The 15,070-nt window shown below is 35.6% G+C and overlaps 1 protein-coding gene across 1 annotated transcript in view; it reads right to left on the minus strand.

Moving 5' to 3' along the window:
- LOC136041586 (LIM/homeobox protein Awh-like) overlaps positions 1 to 15,070 on the minus strand; it is a 91,442-nt gene that overhangs the window by 25,659 nt on the left and 50,713 nt on the right. Inside the window, exons 3-5 of the mRNA XM_065726282.1 lie at positions 11,863 to 12,005; positions 6,822 to 6,914; positions 1,115 to 1,236 (exon numbers count right to left, since the gene is read on the minus strand). Of these exons, the coding sequence (XP_065582354.1) occupies positions 1,115 to 1,236; positions 6,822 to 6,914; positions 11,863 to 11,940 (293 nt within the window). The 5' untranslated portion in view covers positions 11,941 to 12,005. The remainder of the gene's footprint in view (positions 1 to 1,114; positions 1,237 to 6,821; positions 6,915 to 11,862; positions 12,006 to 15,070) is intronic.

Consider the following 15,070-nt stretch of genomic DNA (forward strand, 5'->3'; position numbering starts at 1 on the left):
CCTTCTTCACTTCAAACTGAGTTGGAAAGGCGCACAGTGACCTAGTTTCCTGCAAAGTGTCAAGAGAAGTTAGATTGCTGCGGCGTCTAAAAAATGTGCTTTCTTTGAAATTTTTAATGTCACTTGGGCTAGCAACTTTCAGTCTAATTATAGGAGAGTTCAAGTTCAACAGAATAAGACAAATAGAATTTCAGGAAATTTTGATCGTGGAAGCGCTAGTACTGTATCTATATATAAGAAGTTTGATATTTTAAATGTTGAAAAAATTAGAGACATGCAGATTGGTATTTTAGTAAAGCAGTATCACATAATTTAGGACCTGGTATTTTTACTAAATTTTTTAACTTAGGTTCTTCTTATCATGATTATGACACGCGAAATTCAAATAATCTCGTTAATGAGTTTCGAAATACTTTCCGGTCGGCTTATGTCATCAGATATATGGGACCGACTGTCAGGAACCCATTCCCACAGTAAGTTATGGAATTAGAAAGTCTACCTCAGCTGAAACGTCGCTTCAAGGCCCATCTTCTGAACAATTAGTAATGCTGAGTATTCTAGACCGAGAGAAAGGTCTCTCCCCCCCCCCCATCTTGTTAAAGTAATCATCAGTTTTTTGTTTTGTTTTCTTTTTTGTAGTTTATTTATCTTACTTATTTATTTTTTGATAAAAAGTGAAATATTTTAAAGAAATGGATCGTATTAGATGTCAGTTATGCTTACAGGCCATTTTGGCCTTTTTTCAGCTGATGAGTGAAAGTTTATAGTATTGTTTTTGAATAAAGTTACCTACCTACCTAACTAAAATGGGAACTTTTCAGTTAGACCTTGCAAGGACACTAATCTTAAAATTTAAATATTACTAGTTAAAATTAAAACTTAAGAAATAAAACCAAATGTTACATTCAATTAAGATTAAATAAAAACAAATTAAATAAAATTAAAATTCGAAATTAATTAAACTTAAATCCAAACTAAGATTTCTCTTTGTGATATCTTGCATTGAAATCAGCCCTTCCTAAATTGGAAATAAGCAGAAAAATTATGTGGATTAACTATAGATTAGACTATAGATTAAGCAAGCAGGGTAATGATTAACATGTTGACAAATTACCTTTCATAATCCTGTCGACAATACACTCTACCAGATCGTACAAAACACGATGTGTGACGTTCAAGGGGAGATGTGCAGATGCAGCATCTTAGACAAGTCATGTGCCATTGTTTTCCATTGACCTAAGGGAGGAAATAACTATCAATGTAAACTACGCTGCTAAGTGAAATGGTATAAAATGCTACTATAATCAAAATAGACGGGAAATAAGATTGTTTGAATGGGTTTGGTGGAGAAACTTACCGAACCTGGCACGTCTAGAAAAAAAAGAAAAGAAAAATTATTGGAAAATCAGTTTTTAGTCAAGTTTGAAAGAGAGATACTTGAAGAAAACTTAGCAAAAAATAAGCAAAAAACACCTTCATACTTAGTTATGCAGTTTTGGCAGTAGCAAAAGCAATTTTAAAAGAGACAGATTAGGAGAAAAATCAGCAAAAAATAAGCAAAAAAACCTCCATACTGAGTCACACAAATTTGGCAGTAGCAGATGCCAAGTTTAAAAGAAAGATTAGGAGAAAAATCAGCAAAATACAGCTAAAACACCTCCTCACTATGTTATACAGTTTTGGCAGTAGCAGATGCAAACAAGCAAGCAAACTTTCGCATGCAAACCGATTAGGGTTTGCTGATTAGGGTTTTAAGCTGATACCAGACAGCTTAAGAAAGCAACTTTCCTTTGAAGCTGAAGTTGTCTTTGGGAATTTATTGGTTGATTAAATGAAAAACATTTTTTTTTTCAACTAAAAGATGGAGCAACATTAAAACTTAAAACGAACAGAAATTATTAGGTATATGAGGGGAATTGTGCCCTCCTCAACACTTCGCTGTTTACGCTAAAAATTTTCGGCACTTTAAAGCAGGTTACTTATTGTTCTAATTAAACGATCCTTGTGTGAAGAATTGGGAAAAAATTTTAAAACTTTAGCGTAAAGAAAGAGGTGTTGAGGAGGGACGACCCCTCATATACGAAATAATTTTTGTTCGTTTTAATTTTTAATGCTGCTCCTTACTTTCAGTTGAAAAATCTTGTTTTTTTATTTAATTTATCATTATTTTTTAAAATAACGCCATGACATCGGGCTCCACCTCCACGAAAAAATCCCCCAACCCATGGAAACATTCTATGGACAATTCAAACATGGCGCAAATTTACCCGGACAATTGCCCTTAACATCTCTACACGTAAAATTGAATCGGTAAAGAGAAAGCAAGACATATAAAGAAATTTCATATAGGAATTCTGGCAAATTCCCGGAGTATAAAATTTCCCCTAAAAAATTTAACCCCTGGAAAGTTCCCTTCCAGTAAACAAATTCCCCTCGTGCAAAACCGTCCAGCAGGAATTTTTTTCTTCCTCTCTCCATCCGAATAATGTATGCATACTTCCCAATAACAAACACTATACGTAAACAAATGGCAAATAATATAACTTAAAGACCTCTCCCCAGGAACTCTGGGGGGTCATATTGTCTTCAAGGACATAGTTATTGGGTCTTTCAACTGAACAAAATGGGTATCCCAAAAGAACTGGACGATTTTGGAAAAAATGGCGTGGGAGGGGGGCTACTCGCCCTCTAATTTTTTGGGTCATTTAAAAAGGGCACTAGAACTTTTCATTTCCGTTAGAATGAGCCCTCTCTCATCGTTCTAAGCCCACTGGGTCTAAACGATCACCCCTGGGAAAAACACAGAACAAAAAAAAAAAAAAAAAAAACACGCATCCCTGATTTTCTTTCCGAGAAAAAAATTCAAATTTCCACGCTTTTGCAGATAGGAGCTCGAAACCTCTACAGTAAGGTTTTCTGATACGCTGAATCAGATAATGAGATTTTTATTAGATCATTGACTTTTAAGGGGTGTTTACCCCTTTTTTCCAGAACTCAAGCAAATTTTCTCAGGCTTCTAACCTTTGATTGGTAACACTAGATTTAATGAAACTTATATATTTGAAATCAGCATAAAAATCCAATTCTTTTGACATATTTATTGGTATCAAACTTCCGTTTTCTAGACTTTTGGTTACTATTGACCCGGGTCGCTCTTTACTGTTTAATATCATTTAAGGTTTACGAACGAAAATGATCTCCAGTTCTGGGTTTTTAGACCATAGTAATTCCAATCGAAATTCCAAAACGAAAAATTATTCTCATCTTTTCAGAAAAGGTTTATAAGTCCACGGTTACCACAGGCTCTAGTTTGAACTTTATGAGATTGCAGCTGCTGCATTAAATATGAAAAGCATCTTAAAATACTTTGAACCTAATCTGAAAATAGCATATTCCTTCAAGGTCTTTATGTATCTCACCTACACGAATGTAATCTTTATTACAATAAAATGTCCCTACAATAAAAGGGACGTGGTCATCCCTTTAGTATGTGGATGACAGTCAGGGACGCTGTCATCCCCATATTGTATAGGAGCCTGATGTACAAGACATTTTAGGGTAGGGGTATAGACTCCCCAAATAGACTTTTTTTTTATTTTCCCAGACGGCTTGGAACTTATACATAAGGGGCATCAGGCAATGGAACCAAAAAAAAAAACTGGTCTAGTTCACTTCTAAAACACTTTTATTTTCCGAGAAGGGAAATCCTAATGTACAAAACAAAATACCGCTTGCGGGCCCATTTAAAAATGAACCTTTTTACCCACCGGCCTGGACTCAAAACTTATAGTCAGTGTTCTTGAACCAAGTAACCAACAATACAAAAAGTAAAGAACAATACAAAAAAAAGGAATCTAGACTCAGTTCACTTTTCAAAAGCTCTTTTTATGTCTCGACGGCTTTCAACTTACCCCGTAGATCCTAGGACAGGGGTACCTTAACTTACAAAAGGAAAATGGTACTTGCGGGCAGTTCTAGCAAGCAAGCATGTGTCCACAGACTTCAGCTTGCGGGAATTCTAGTTCACTTTTCTTTTCTTAATGGCTAGAAACTTACACCCGTAGGTCTTAGGACAGAGGGAACCCTAGGGTACTAAACTAAATGCTACTTGCGGGCAAGGGCCCTTTTAAATCGAACTTTGTTCTCCACTGGTCTGGAATTAAAACATACATCCGTAAGTACCATGTATAGAATAAATAAATGGAATTGAATATGAAAAAAAATTAAAGCAGGATAAAGCTGAGGAATCAGCAAAGAAGAGGTTTTTTTGTATTATGACAAGAAATACGGACCGGGGGCAATTTTTTTTTGCTTTTGTTTGTGCCTACGTAATGGTCACTTCCCAAAGATAAAATTGGAGAAAAAAATAGATTTAAGTTTTTGATTAGAAAATTTTGGGTAAAAGTTGGCAAATCTTTGGTTTGAAAAATCCTTAAGTGATGCATAAAGACAACTGGAAATTGGTTCCAGTTCCCATGCAGTGAAATCAAGCTTTAAGTGGAATGTTTTTGATAATGGAAGTTGTGAATGCTATGCCACAACGTAAGCAAGTTAACACTGTTTGTTCTCACTCACAACAAAATTCCTGATCAATTCAAACATTTTTTAGCTCTAATCTTAAAGAAACTCAAGCATTTTTTTAAACCTGGTTGCTAATGCGATCAGTTGCTTTTGAAATTTTCGTAATTTCAAAACCACTATTTTTTTTTTTTTTTTTTTTTTTTTTTTTTAGATATACATGCAATCAGAAATGGAAAAAATATAATTTCGATTTCTAAGAATGAATTAGAATTAATTTTAATTTATTAATCATTACTTTTGATTAATACAACATGAAATTAAATTTAAGAACTGATTAGTTCTTTCTAGGCCAAAACTTGTAAATCCACTATATACAAAGCTTGAGAGCCCGAATCTAGATCAATCTTCTGGGATAAAGCCTCTGCAGGAAATGTTTTGGGTCTTCAGTTTGGTGATTTTAATTTTCGAATGGTTTAGAACCAGCAGAGGGAGCCAAAAAACACTTTCTGAAATATTCAATGAACTGGGCAAATTCATAAACATGAACACATGAGCAATTTTTTCCAGACTTAGTTTTTGCAGCATAATATCCCCAAATCTTCCCCATCAAAAGTTGGGTTCTTTGCATCTCTATCAAAAACTTAACGTTCGCTATTGTGTGAGCGTTGAAACAAAATGTATAAATCGTTAAAATGCGGTGCGATTTCAGAACTCAATTTTTTTTCCGCAGTAGAAATTTGGGAATATTTCAAACCGGACTACATCCGTCGTAAAAGCGACGTCAAACCCGTCATGAAAAAATCTAAGACTAGTCTAAGACGAAATTCTCCATGGGGATTTTCCGCGGAAGAAGCTTCCCATTGGAGGGAGGGGGACTTCGGTTAAAAATTTTCCACGGAGAGGGGGAATTCCTACACGATTTGAAAGACGATCAGAAATTAAATAAAAACAAGTCTTTTTTTCCAATAAAATTAGGCTAAGGAGAATTTTATAGGCGGAATTCTCCGCAGGGAATTTTCCGGGGGAATTTCTAACCAGGGTGGAATCGTCCAGGGAGAAATTCCCGGTGGGAAATTTCCGGCATTATTTGAAAAACGATCAGAAATTAAACAAAAAGCAAGTCATTTTTTTCAAATGAAACTAGGTAGGCTAAAGACAATTTTCCAGGCGGATTTGTCCGCGTGAAATTTCCCGGGGGGGGGGATTTTCAGCGAGGATGAAATTGTCCGGGGAGAATTCTGCGGGAGGAACAGGTAATTGTGCGAGGGAGGAACTTTCTCTGGAATAAATCATCACGGGGGAATTTTCCATGGAGGGATGGGGACAGATTTCCTGCACTATTTGAAAAACGATCAGAAATTAAATATAAAAAACACATATCTTTTTCAACTGAAAGTAAGGAGTTATATTAAAACAAACAAAAATTATTCCGTATATAAGGGGGACTGATTCAACGAAGATACCTTATTCTTTACGCTGAAACACAAGGGTCGCTTGATTAGAATAAGAAGCTTTTTAAACTACTAACAAACTTTTGCGTGAAGAGAAAAACTGAGGAGTGGCAGCCCCCTAACGCAATGAGTGAAAACTTATATACCCATTATTATATATTTTAAGAAATTTGGAAAAAGGGAAATTCAATTTTAAATTGAAAAGAGCTCTATATGCAGTTATTCTGACTTCAGTGATAGCAGGCAATAAATTTAAAAAAATAAAAAGTAGGGAAAAAATCCAAAGGCAATAAGCTATGACGTGTGGCACTAAGCAGCTTAAGAGGGTGTAGTTTTCATTTCAAAGTTTATTTTTCCTTAGTAACTAAATAATTTTGCTTATTTATTTTCATGGTTTAACTTGGCAACACACACGCAAATGTGAAACTGCCCTGAAATGTTTTTAATTTTGAAACAACAATAAAAAACATCTTAGAAAATCGCAGTTTAAAGATATGATTATACCTAAGATGGATCCAGGAGGAGTAAATGTTTTTATTTCGCGTCCTTAATATTTGGAAAAATAACCAACTAACAAGGGCGTGTCCAGGATTTTCGTTCAGATTGGGGTATTTTTTTCAGCTGGGGGGAGAGCTACAAAAAATAAAATCGCATCCAAATATTTATTTATACACATTTTTTTACGAGTAACTGAAAAATATTGGTGGGAGGGGTCAAACCCGGTAACCCTCATCCCCATGGATATGGGCTAGTCTTGCCAACTCAGCTACTGAAGACAGAAAAAAAAATTGTGAGAATAAAAAATGAACTTGAGTCACGGAAAGGTGGAGAAAAAACAGACCAACAAACCTGAGCAAGAAATCGATCGGTAATTGGCTGACCGCAAGAGGCGCATCCAGCTTCAGTCGGGGATACGCAGTGATTTGGGGAAGATATATCGCTCTACAAAAAAACAGGCCATGAATAAGAATCACAAAAGGCTAAGAACGAGAAAAGACAAAATTGAAGTGGACTGAAAAGTTAGAACTAAACTGCAAAATGAAGTGTTCCATATAAAGGGTCAATATTGATATTTTGGCAAAAATAACACTTTGATATGGCATGATTCAACAGAGTAACGCTAGATAGAACTAGTTGTTTTTTTTTAGAAGAAATTGAATTTCCTATTAATAGTTTCCCTTGAAGCTTGATTAGCTGTTTGAGCTGGTCAAAGACCCCCTATGAGGTCCCAATTCATTTAAAACTGTTGTTTTATTTTAAAGATGTCATGAGACAAATGATTAAAATCTGCGGATTTTTGGAGCACTAGCTTTGCTAAAAATATACAATTCAGACAATACTCTCCAATTTTTATTTTTTTCAAAAAAAAATATTTTAAGCCGTCCTCCTTCAAAGCAAGGACTTTCAATTAAATTCTTCAATTTTCACGTTTAGGGGGCATTATCCACACTCTTCTCTGAATATTACTAAATGTGTTTGTGAAAACAATTTTTTTGCTAGACAATGAATACATCCTTGTGAATAACAAATTACCTCTAACACACGGGGCAGACACGCACACAAGAATTGTGTACGTGCCTAATACCTAGAGTAGAATTATAAAATTGAGTGGACATGTGAATACGCCTTTACGTAAATTGAAATATGCGTATCAATTCGATTATTTTTTTATCACTTTAGAACTGCCTGAAGAAGCTATTTTTCAAAAAAAAATCTTACTTTCAGTAAAGTTATCCAAATAAAGGTACTCTGTTCCGTAACTTCACCAGACGTGTGAAACAGCTTCCTTGATAGTTATGACCTGTTGGGTACTATTTCTAACAAATGCTGCGATTCGATTCTAAAGAATAACCATAAAATGATGCAAAATTAAAGAAAGTTATAGAAAATGATGGGAATTTTAGGAATATAAGAAAAGAACTAGTTCCGCTAACTTTCTGTAGGGAAACTTACGGGACATGCATAACCCTACTTCTCTGCCGAAGTAAGTGCCCCTAGCGCTATCATGCATGTTGATTCTATTCCATAATTGCTATAAAGAACACACCCTTTTTTTCAACTCCTAATGCATTCTTGCTGCATGTCAACATTGCCTCTGAGAATGGGATACCATTTAGGAACCCTTTTGAAAAAAAAATTAATATTTTATCGAGAATATTTTGGCCCTAATCACGCCAAAATCTCAGTTTTATTCATCCAAATGCTAGAACTTGACCTGATTTCTTTCATTTCCCAAAAAGGACACTAGGTCTTCAAGTGCTCATTCTATTGAGTCCTCTTTCCATAACCTACGACTAAGGACTATGGACAGGACCACATGTAATTACCCTTCACTGGAAAAGTAAGAAATTTCATCTTTTGGCGTTAGCTGCTTTAGTGTTCCCATACATGTTAAGTTTCATTCCATAATTTCCATAAGAGCGCACCCTACTTTGGGATGTCCAGTTCTTATTTCTAAAACTATTTGCATTTTCATGTAGGCCTACTAATAGCTGTTGATGGACAATTTTATAATTCATACATTTTACTCGTTTAGAATAAGCTATAGAATTTTGTCGATGCATATTTTTAATTAAAACTTCGTTTATTTTTAGAGTTTTTGTTCGTTGGAACAAACTGCTTGATCCCAGGCTGTGAGGAAGGCTATTATGCCCTCTTTCAGACCACTTTTTTTATATTCAAGTTTGATATTCATGGAAATACTTCGAAAATGATAATAGTCTGCGAAAAAGTGCATGCCACCAAATGATTATTAGGGGAGAGTCTAAAATTTCAAAAAATAAATTTTACAGTTTCCAAGACGAGTTCTTTTAAAAAATATTTGAAAAATGATGTCTCAAATAGAAGCTATCAAGGTGGGGATTTAATGCTGGTACATACATATAATCAGTAAAATGACAATTTTTTCCATTTCAATTTCGATAAAAAGAAGTTCTAGGTAGCACTCCCCCCATCTCACCAAGTATATTTCATAGTGCTGCTCATAACACCCGCTCTCTGTCGCCATTTGTGCCGTTGAGCATAAGAGTGTAATCTCTTTTGTTACACGGAAAAAATTTGGCAATAAGCGGAGAGCTATAACCCTGCACCACCAATACTAAAGGTTTAATGCAAAAAATATTCCCGCGGAAGAAGGGAGATTATATTGATTTTAACCCCTCCCCCCACAAAAACCCTTTTTTAACTGAAGGATTACAAAGAGTTAGAAAATTAGGGTATAAAAATTTGAGGCTTCGGGAAACCCCTCCCCCTCCCCCACAACCTGGACAGAGATCCACTGTTACTCCACCTGCAACTGCTGAACAATTGGACATAACTGTACATAGTTTTAACAAGTCTTAAATGAATCAACTTACTCTAACAAAGCTTTAGGGGGAAAATGTTTATATAAACTGTTTATTTTGTACGGAACACTTGCATCTTTAGAAGCAAATGCTCCAAGGAGGGACATTACTGCCTCTGAAACTGGGAAGCTCAATATATAATTTTTTGACAATCTTAAACCAATTGGTTAACTTACAATTTTATATCGATAGCTTTTTCTCCCACGTTTAGGCAAAATAGCAGTTCTTCGCCACAGAATAGCAGAAAAACCCCACTTTACTACATCAAGACCTGTATTGCTACCACAAAAGGGCACTAGAACTTTTGATTTCGGCTGAAATGAGCCTTTTCAATTTCTGTTAGAAGCAAGCCAAACCGAATTCTTATGGACAGAAAACTGGTATAAAGTTTAGCTATTTATTTCCGCGCACTTATTTTAACGTTTCGACGTAGTAACACTGACGAAAATGTGATACTGCCCTAAAAACCTCATAATTTCAAAGCAGCCAAAAGCAAAATCTTTGGAAAGGGATGTTTTCATATGTAAAGATATTTAAGATGAAGCCCACAGTTACCCCCCCCCCCCCTCCCGACTCAAATATAAGCAAAAAAGCAGAGCCAAGGGGGACAACCCCCAGCCACGACACCAAGGTCAGTTGACCCAGTCCTCCCCTTTTTTAACGCCTCTGATTTCAGAACATAAACGATGATTCTAATTTAATGGCACTTAAAACTAAAAGTGTGTTCCTTTGAATGGTCTAAGATATTACACACATTTTCAAGCCATCAATAAATTACGCATATTATTAAAGCTACTAAGGTAGCACTTACATCTTTATTTTTAGATACACAAATATGGAACTACATTATTTGTGAGAATAAAGTAGAGCCTCTGATAAAAAGAAGAAAAAAGAATAACACATTAATTAAATTGTGTTGATTCACATTAACTGTATTAAAAACACAAATAATTATATAAACTATACCGAGCAAACATTGCAGAATAAAACTTTTAACAAACAATCCCCGTATTGAGCAATGTGGTGGTGCACATAAAGACGCACATGTGTACCCACAGAAATTTCTGAAAAAGAATCTAAAAATCTTTACAAAACCCATTCAAACTTTGTTTATATGCATTTTTTGTTAATTTTCTACAGTTGGGATAAAATCTCGGAGGAGGAGGTACGGGGTTCAAGCCCGTTAGCCCCCACCCTCGGATACGGCCTTGATTCTATCCCAGTGCGTTAATAACGCACTCTAGCATAAAACTAAATCTATCATTCGTAATATTATATCATCCACATCCTGCATTGCTGGAGACATGGATGATACTACTTCAGAGCGCTCTTACTGAATATAATAGCACCCGTCACTCCCAGTAAAAAATTTACCCACCACATCAAACAGTTCGTGGTAACAAACTGTAAGGAGCGACCCTGCTCCTTACATAAATACTAAGAAACGGAGTTTTGATACTAGTAAATGTATCAAAAGAATCGAATTCTTATGCTGAGTTTATATATGTAAGTTTCATTAAGTTTAGTCTTACACATGAAAGGTTACGAGCCTGAGAAAATTTGCCTGATTTTCAAAAAAGGGAGAATAACCCCCTAAAGTCATAGAACTTATACCATAATATTCAGCGTATCAGAAAACCCGGTTGTAGGGGTTCCAAGCTCCTATCTAAATAATGTAGAATTCTGTATATTTTTTGCCAAGATAGATCACGAATGCGTGTTTATTTGTACGTTTTGTTTTTGTTTTTCCCAGGGGTGATCGTATCGACCCAGCGGTCCTAAAATATCGTGAGAGGGTTCATTAGAACGGAATTCAAAAGTTCTTGTGTCTTTTTTAAGTGACCAAAAACATTGGAGGGCAACTAGGCTCTTTTTCCTTACGCCCCTTTTTTCTCCAAACGGCCCGATCTAAAATATTGAGATAGCCATTTTGTTCAGCATGGTTGAAAAACCGAAGAACTATCTCTTTCGAGATATCATGACCCCCACGGCCCGTGGGGAAAGGTTTTTAAGTTACAAAATTTGCCCATTGTTTCCGTATAGTATTTTTTATTGGGAAGTATGCCTAAATGTTTCAGGGAAGGGGGGTTTCTGCGGTTGGATATTCCACGGCGTTAATTTTCCATGGGGAGGTAGTTTTCAAATTTTAGACTAGGGAATTTGCCAGAATTCCTCAACAAAATTCTTCTTATGTATTGCTTTCTCATTGCCGACTCAATTGTACACGTGGAGATGTTAAAGGCAATTGTCCGGGGTAAAATTTCACCAGGATTGAATTGTCTAAAGAATAAATTATTGAATCCAAATGCGCTTTATTTGACTGTCACAATTAGTGACGACAGTTAACAAAATTGGCCCCCCTGGTCAAAATAAAAAACAAATTGGTCTACTACCCCTCCCCCTCTACTAACAAAATTTCAACAGGGATTTCGAGAAGGGGCTATAATCTCAAGGATAAAGATTTGGAATGGACACACAGTGATTTTTTATATAAGGGGGTGTTAATTTCCCCCAGCGCGAATATATATAAAAAAGACCCAGCTTACTCTGTCAGATTTGCTGTCTCCTCCAACAGATGTCAGCATTGAAACACTTGTTGCAATAGTCTCTTCCATCCACTTCATGACTTAATCTCACTAACCACAATTGTTTGTTATGCCTTCCACACTCGCACACCAAAAATATACTGCTAAAATAAGAATCATCATGTAATCTACTGAGGATCAAATGGCCTACAAGCCCCGCCTGTCCATTTATGTCCCTCCCTTTTCACAAAAAGCAACTTGTTATTGGTTCATATTGATTTTATTATTCTGAAGAGTCGTGCGTCGGAGGAAAATGCAACACCTCTTGTTTTTCCAACAGAATAAGAAACATCATTTCCCAGTCGGAAAGTATAATTAATGATTGCAATGACGCAATTAAATTGTCGGGCCGTAATGAACACAAATGAACACAGTTACTGAATGTAAACGTAAATGAACACAGTAAGATACACATCAACAAAATGTGTGGAAATAAAAGAGTTGTATTTTCGCATATGGGGTCTCCTAAAGGAAATCTACATTTTACCCCCTATTTCCTTTCCTAAAGGAAATACTGTACTAACAAAAGAGGGTAAAATTCTAGTTAATTGACTTCTTGCTATCTCGGAAAGGGTTTAGGTTAGGAAAATGAAACTTTCAGGGATGGGTCTACAGGCTAAAATATGTCCCGGGAAGGTATTTTAAAGTACTCACCTCCACTCCTTCTCCCTCTAGATGGCTCTGAAATTTGCCTACATGACAGGTCTACACCTATTAAAATTTTGACAAAACAACATTTTACCTTAATTATCAGGTAATAGTTGCTTTTTCTCTGCCTTTAGTTCTGAAAATGCAATTCCTGTTATTTGAGTAGAATTTTGAGCCATATCAATGTTTTTTTTTAATTTAGGAAATGTATTTGCATATCTTTCAAACCTTATAAAAAAGGAATTGAGCAAAGTTATACAGCTGAAAACAATTTTGTTGTGCTTCAATTAAGCAGAAGATCTATTTTGCAAGGTTTCACTTTTATAACACATATTTTTAAATGTCATCAAAGGTCAGGGCCCTCTAGAGGGAGAAGGAGTGGAGGTAGTTGCTTCAAAATACCTTCCCTGGACATACTTTAGTCTGTAGATTCATCCCTGAAAGTTTCATTTTCCTAACCTAAACCCTTTCTGAGATAGCAAGAAGTCAATTAAATAGAATTTTACCCAAAAGAGCAGTTCCTGTACCCAAGATCCTTAATTCAATGAAATGTAGGAGAGGGGGCAAAATTTGTAATTTTGCTGTTATTTTGTCAACTAAAACACCTAAAACAGTATTTTTCAGTTGGAATAAAAAAATTATATTTAATCCTCCACCGTTTGACTCAACAATCGACACTTTCCAAATATAACGGTCAGCACCGTGAGAACTACTCCTCCCACTTATAGGCAATGTAATAGATAAAAGGTTGCACATTTGTCTCTCCCTGTCCATAGTTTTTTTTTTCTGTTCTTCCTGATTTCTAAAACATCCTTTTTAGTATTTTCATTGGGATATATTTTTATCTATATTCGCTGAAAAATAAAATCCTCCCAGGATTTAAGACACTAACAAATCCCCCGGTATATTTTCATGAAGTGTCTCCGTTAACCAACTATGATATCCGTAACTTCAGTGTTCAATGAAAATTATCTTAAAACTAATTATAGCTGGTCTCACCAGCTATTAAATAAAAAAAAACTAATTTTCCTAGCTGAAAGTAAGGAGCGACATTAAAACTTAAAACGAACAGAAATTACTCCGTATATGAAATGAGTTGTCCCCTGCGCAATCCCTCGCTCTTTACGCTAAAGTTTGACTCTTTGCCACAATTTTACTTTTTAAAACAATAAAAGCTTTAGCGTAAAGAGCGAGGGATTGTGGAGGGGACAACTCATTTCATATACGGAGTAATTTCTGTTCGTTTTAAGTTTTAATGTCGCTCCTTACTTTCAGCTAAAAAAATTAGTTTTTTTTTATTTAATTTCTGAACGTTTTTGAATTAATGCATGTTTGGTTTTTTGGCTAAATGGCTTTCTCTTAGTTTTGATCAGACGATTTTGAGAAATAAGGGGTGGAGAAGGAGGCCTAGTTGCCCTTGAATTTTTCGGTTACTTAAAAAGGCAACTAGAACTTTTAATTTTTAACGAACGTTTTTATTAGTAAAAAATATACGTAACTTAAGAATTAGCTTACGTAACAAACTTTCATAACCTTATATTTTTATTATGTATACGAGGGGGTTTGTACCCTCGTTAATACCTCGCTCTTTACACTAAATCGTAAGTTTTTGTCCCAATTCTTTAAGAATGACCCCTGAATCAGAAAGGCCGTAGAATAAATAGTTGAAATTACTAACAATACTTTTAGCATAAAGAGCAAGGTATTTATCTCCTCCTAAATACCTCGCTCTTTATGCTAAAGTATTTTTAGAACCCCTCATATGCGTAATAATCTCTGTTCGTTTTAATTTTCAATGCTACTTCTACCTTTAATTTGAAAAAACGTTTTCATGTTTATTTTTCATTGTTTTCTTATAGTAATGCTAGAGAATCCTGCGCCCTTGTCATTGAATTTTTCTTCCCCCATGACAGATTCCTCCAAGGAAAGATCCTCCAACATAGCCCCCTCTCTTCAGCCCCACCCCAAACAAAATAAAATCCCCCTGAAAACGTCTGTACACTTCCCAATAACCATTACTATATGTAAAGACTGGTCAAAGTTTGTAACTTGCAGCCCTTCCCCCAGGGATTGTGGGGGAATAAGTCATCCCCAAAGACATAGTTATTATGGTTTTCGACTATGCTGAACAAAATGGCTATCTCAAAATTTTGATCCGTTGACTTTGGGAAAAAAATGAGCATGGGAGGGGGCCTAGATGCCCTCCAATTTTTTTGGTCACTTAAAAAGGGCACTAGAACTTTTCATTTCCTTTAGAATGAGCCCTCCTGCGACATTCTAGGACCACTTGGTCGATACGATGACCCCTGGGGAAAAGAAAAAAAAACAAAAAACAAACAAATAAACACGCATCCGTGATTTGCCTTCTGGCAAAAAATTCAAAATTCCACATTTTTGTAGATAGGAGCTTGAAACTTCTAGAGTAGGGTTCTCTGATACGCTGAATCTGATGGTGTCATTTTCGTTAAGATCCTAAGACTTTTAAGGGGTGTTTCCCCCTATTTTCCTAAATAAGGCAAAT

This window comes from Artemia franciscana, unplaced genomic scaffold (assembly GCF_032884065.1).
Source record: "Artemia franciscana unplaced genomic scaffold, ASM3288406v1 PGA_scaffold_30, whole genome shotgun sequence".
Taxonomy (NCBI): Eukaryota; Metazoa; Arthropoda; class Branchiopoda; order Anostraca; family Artemiidae; genus Artemia; species Artemia franciscana.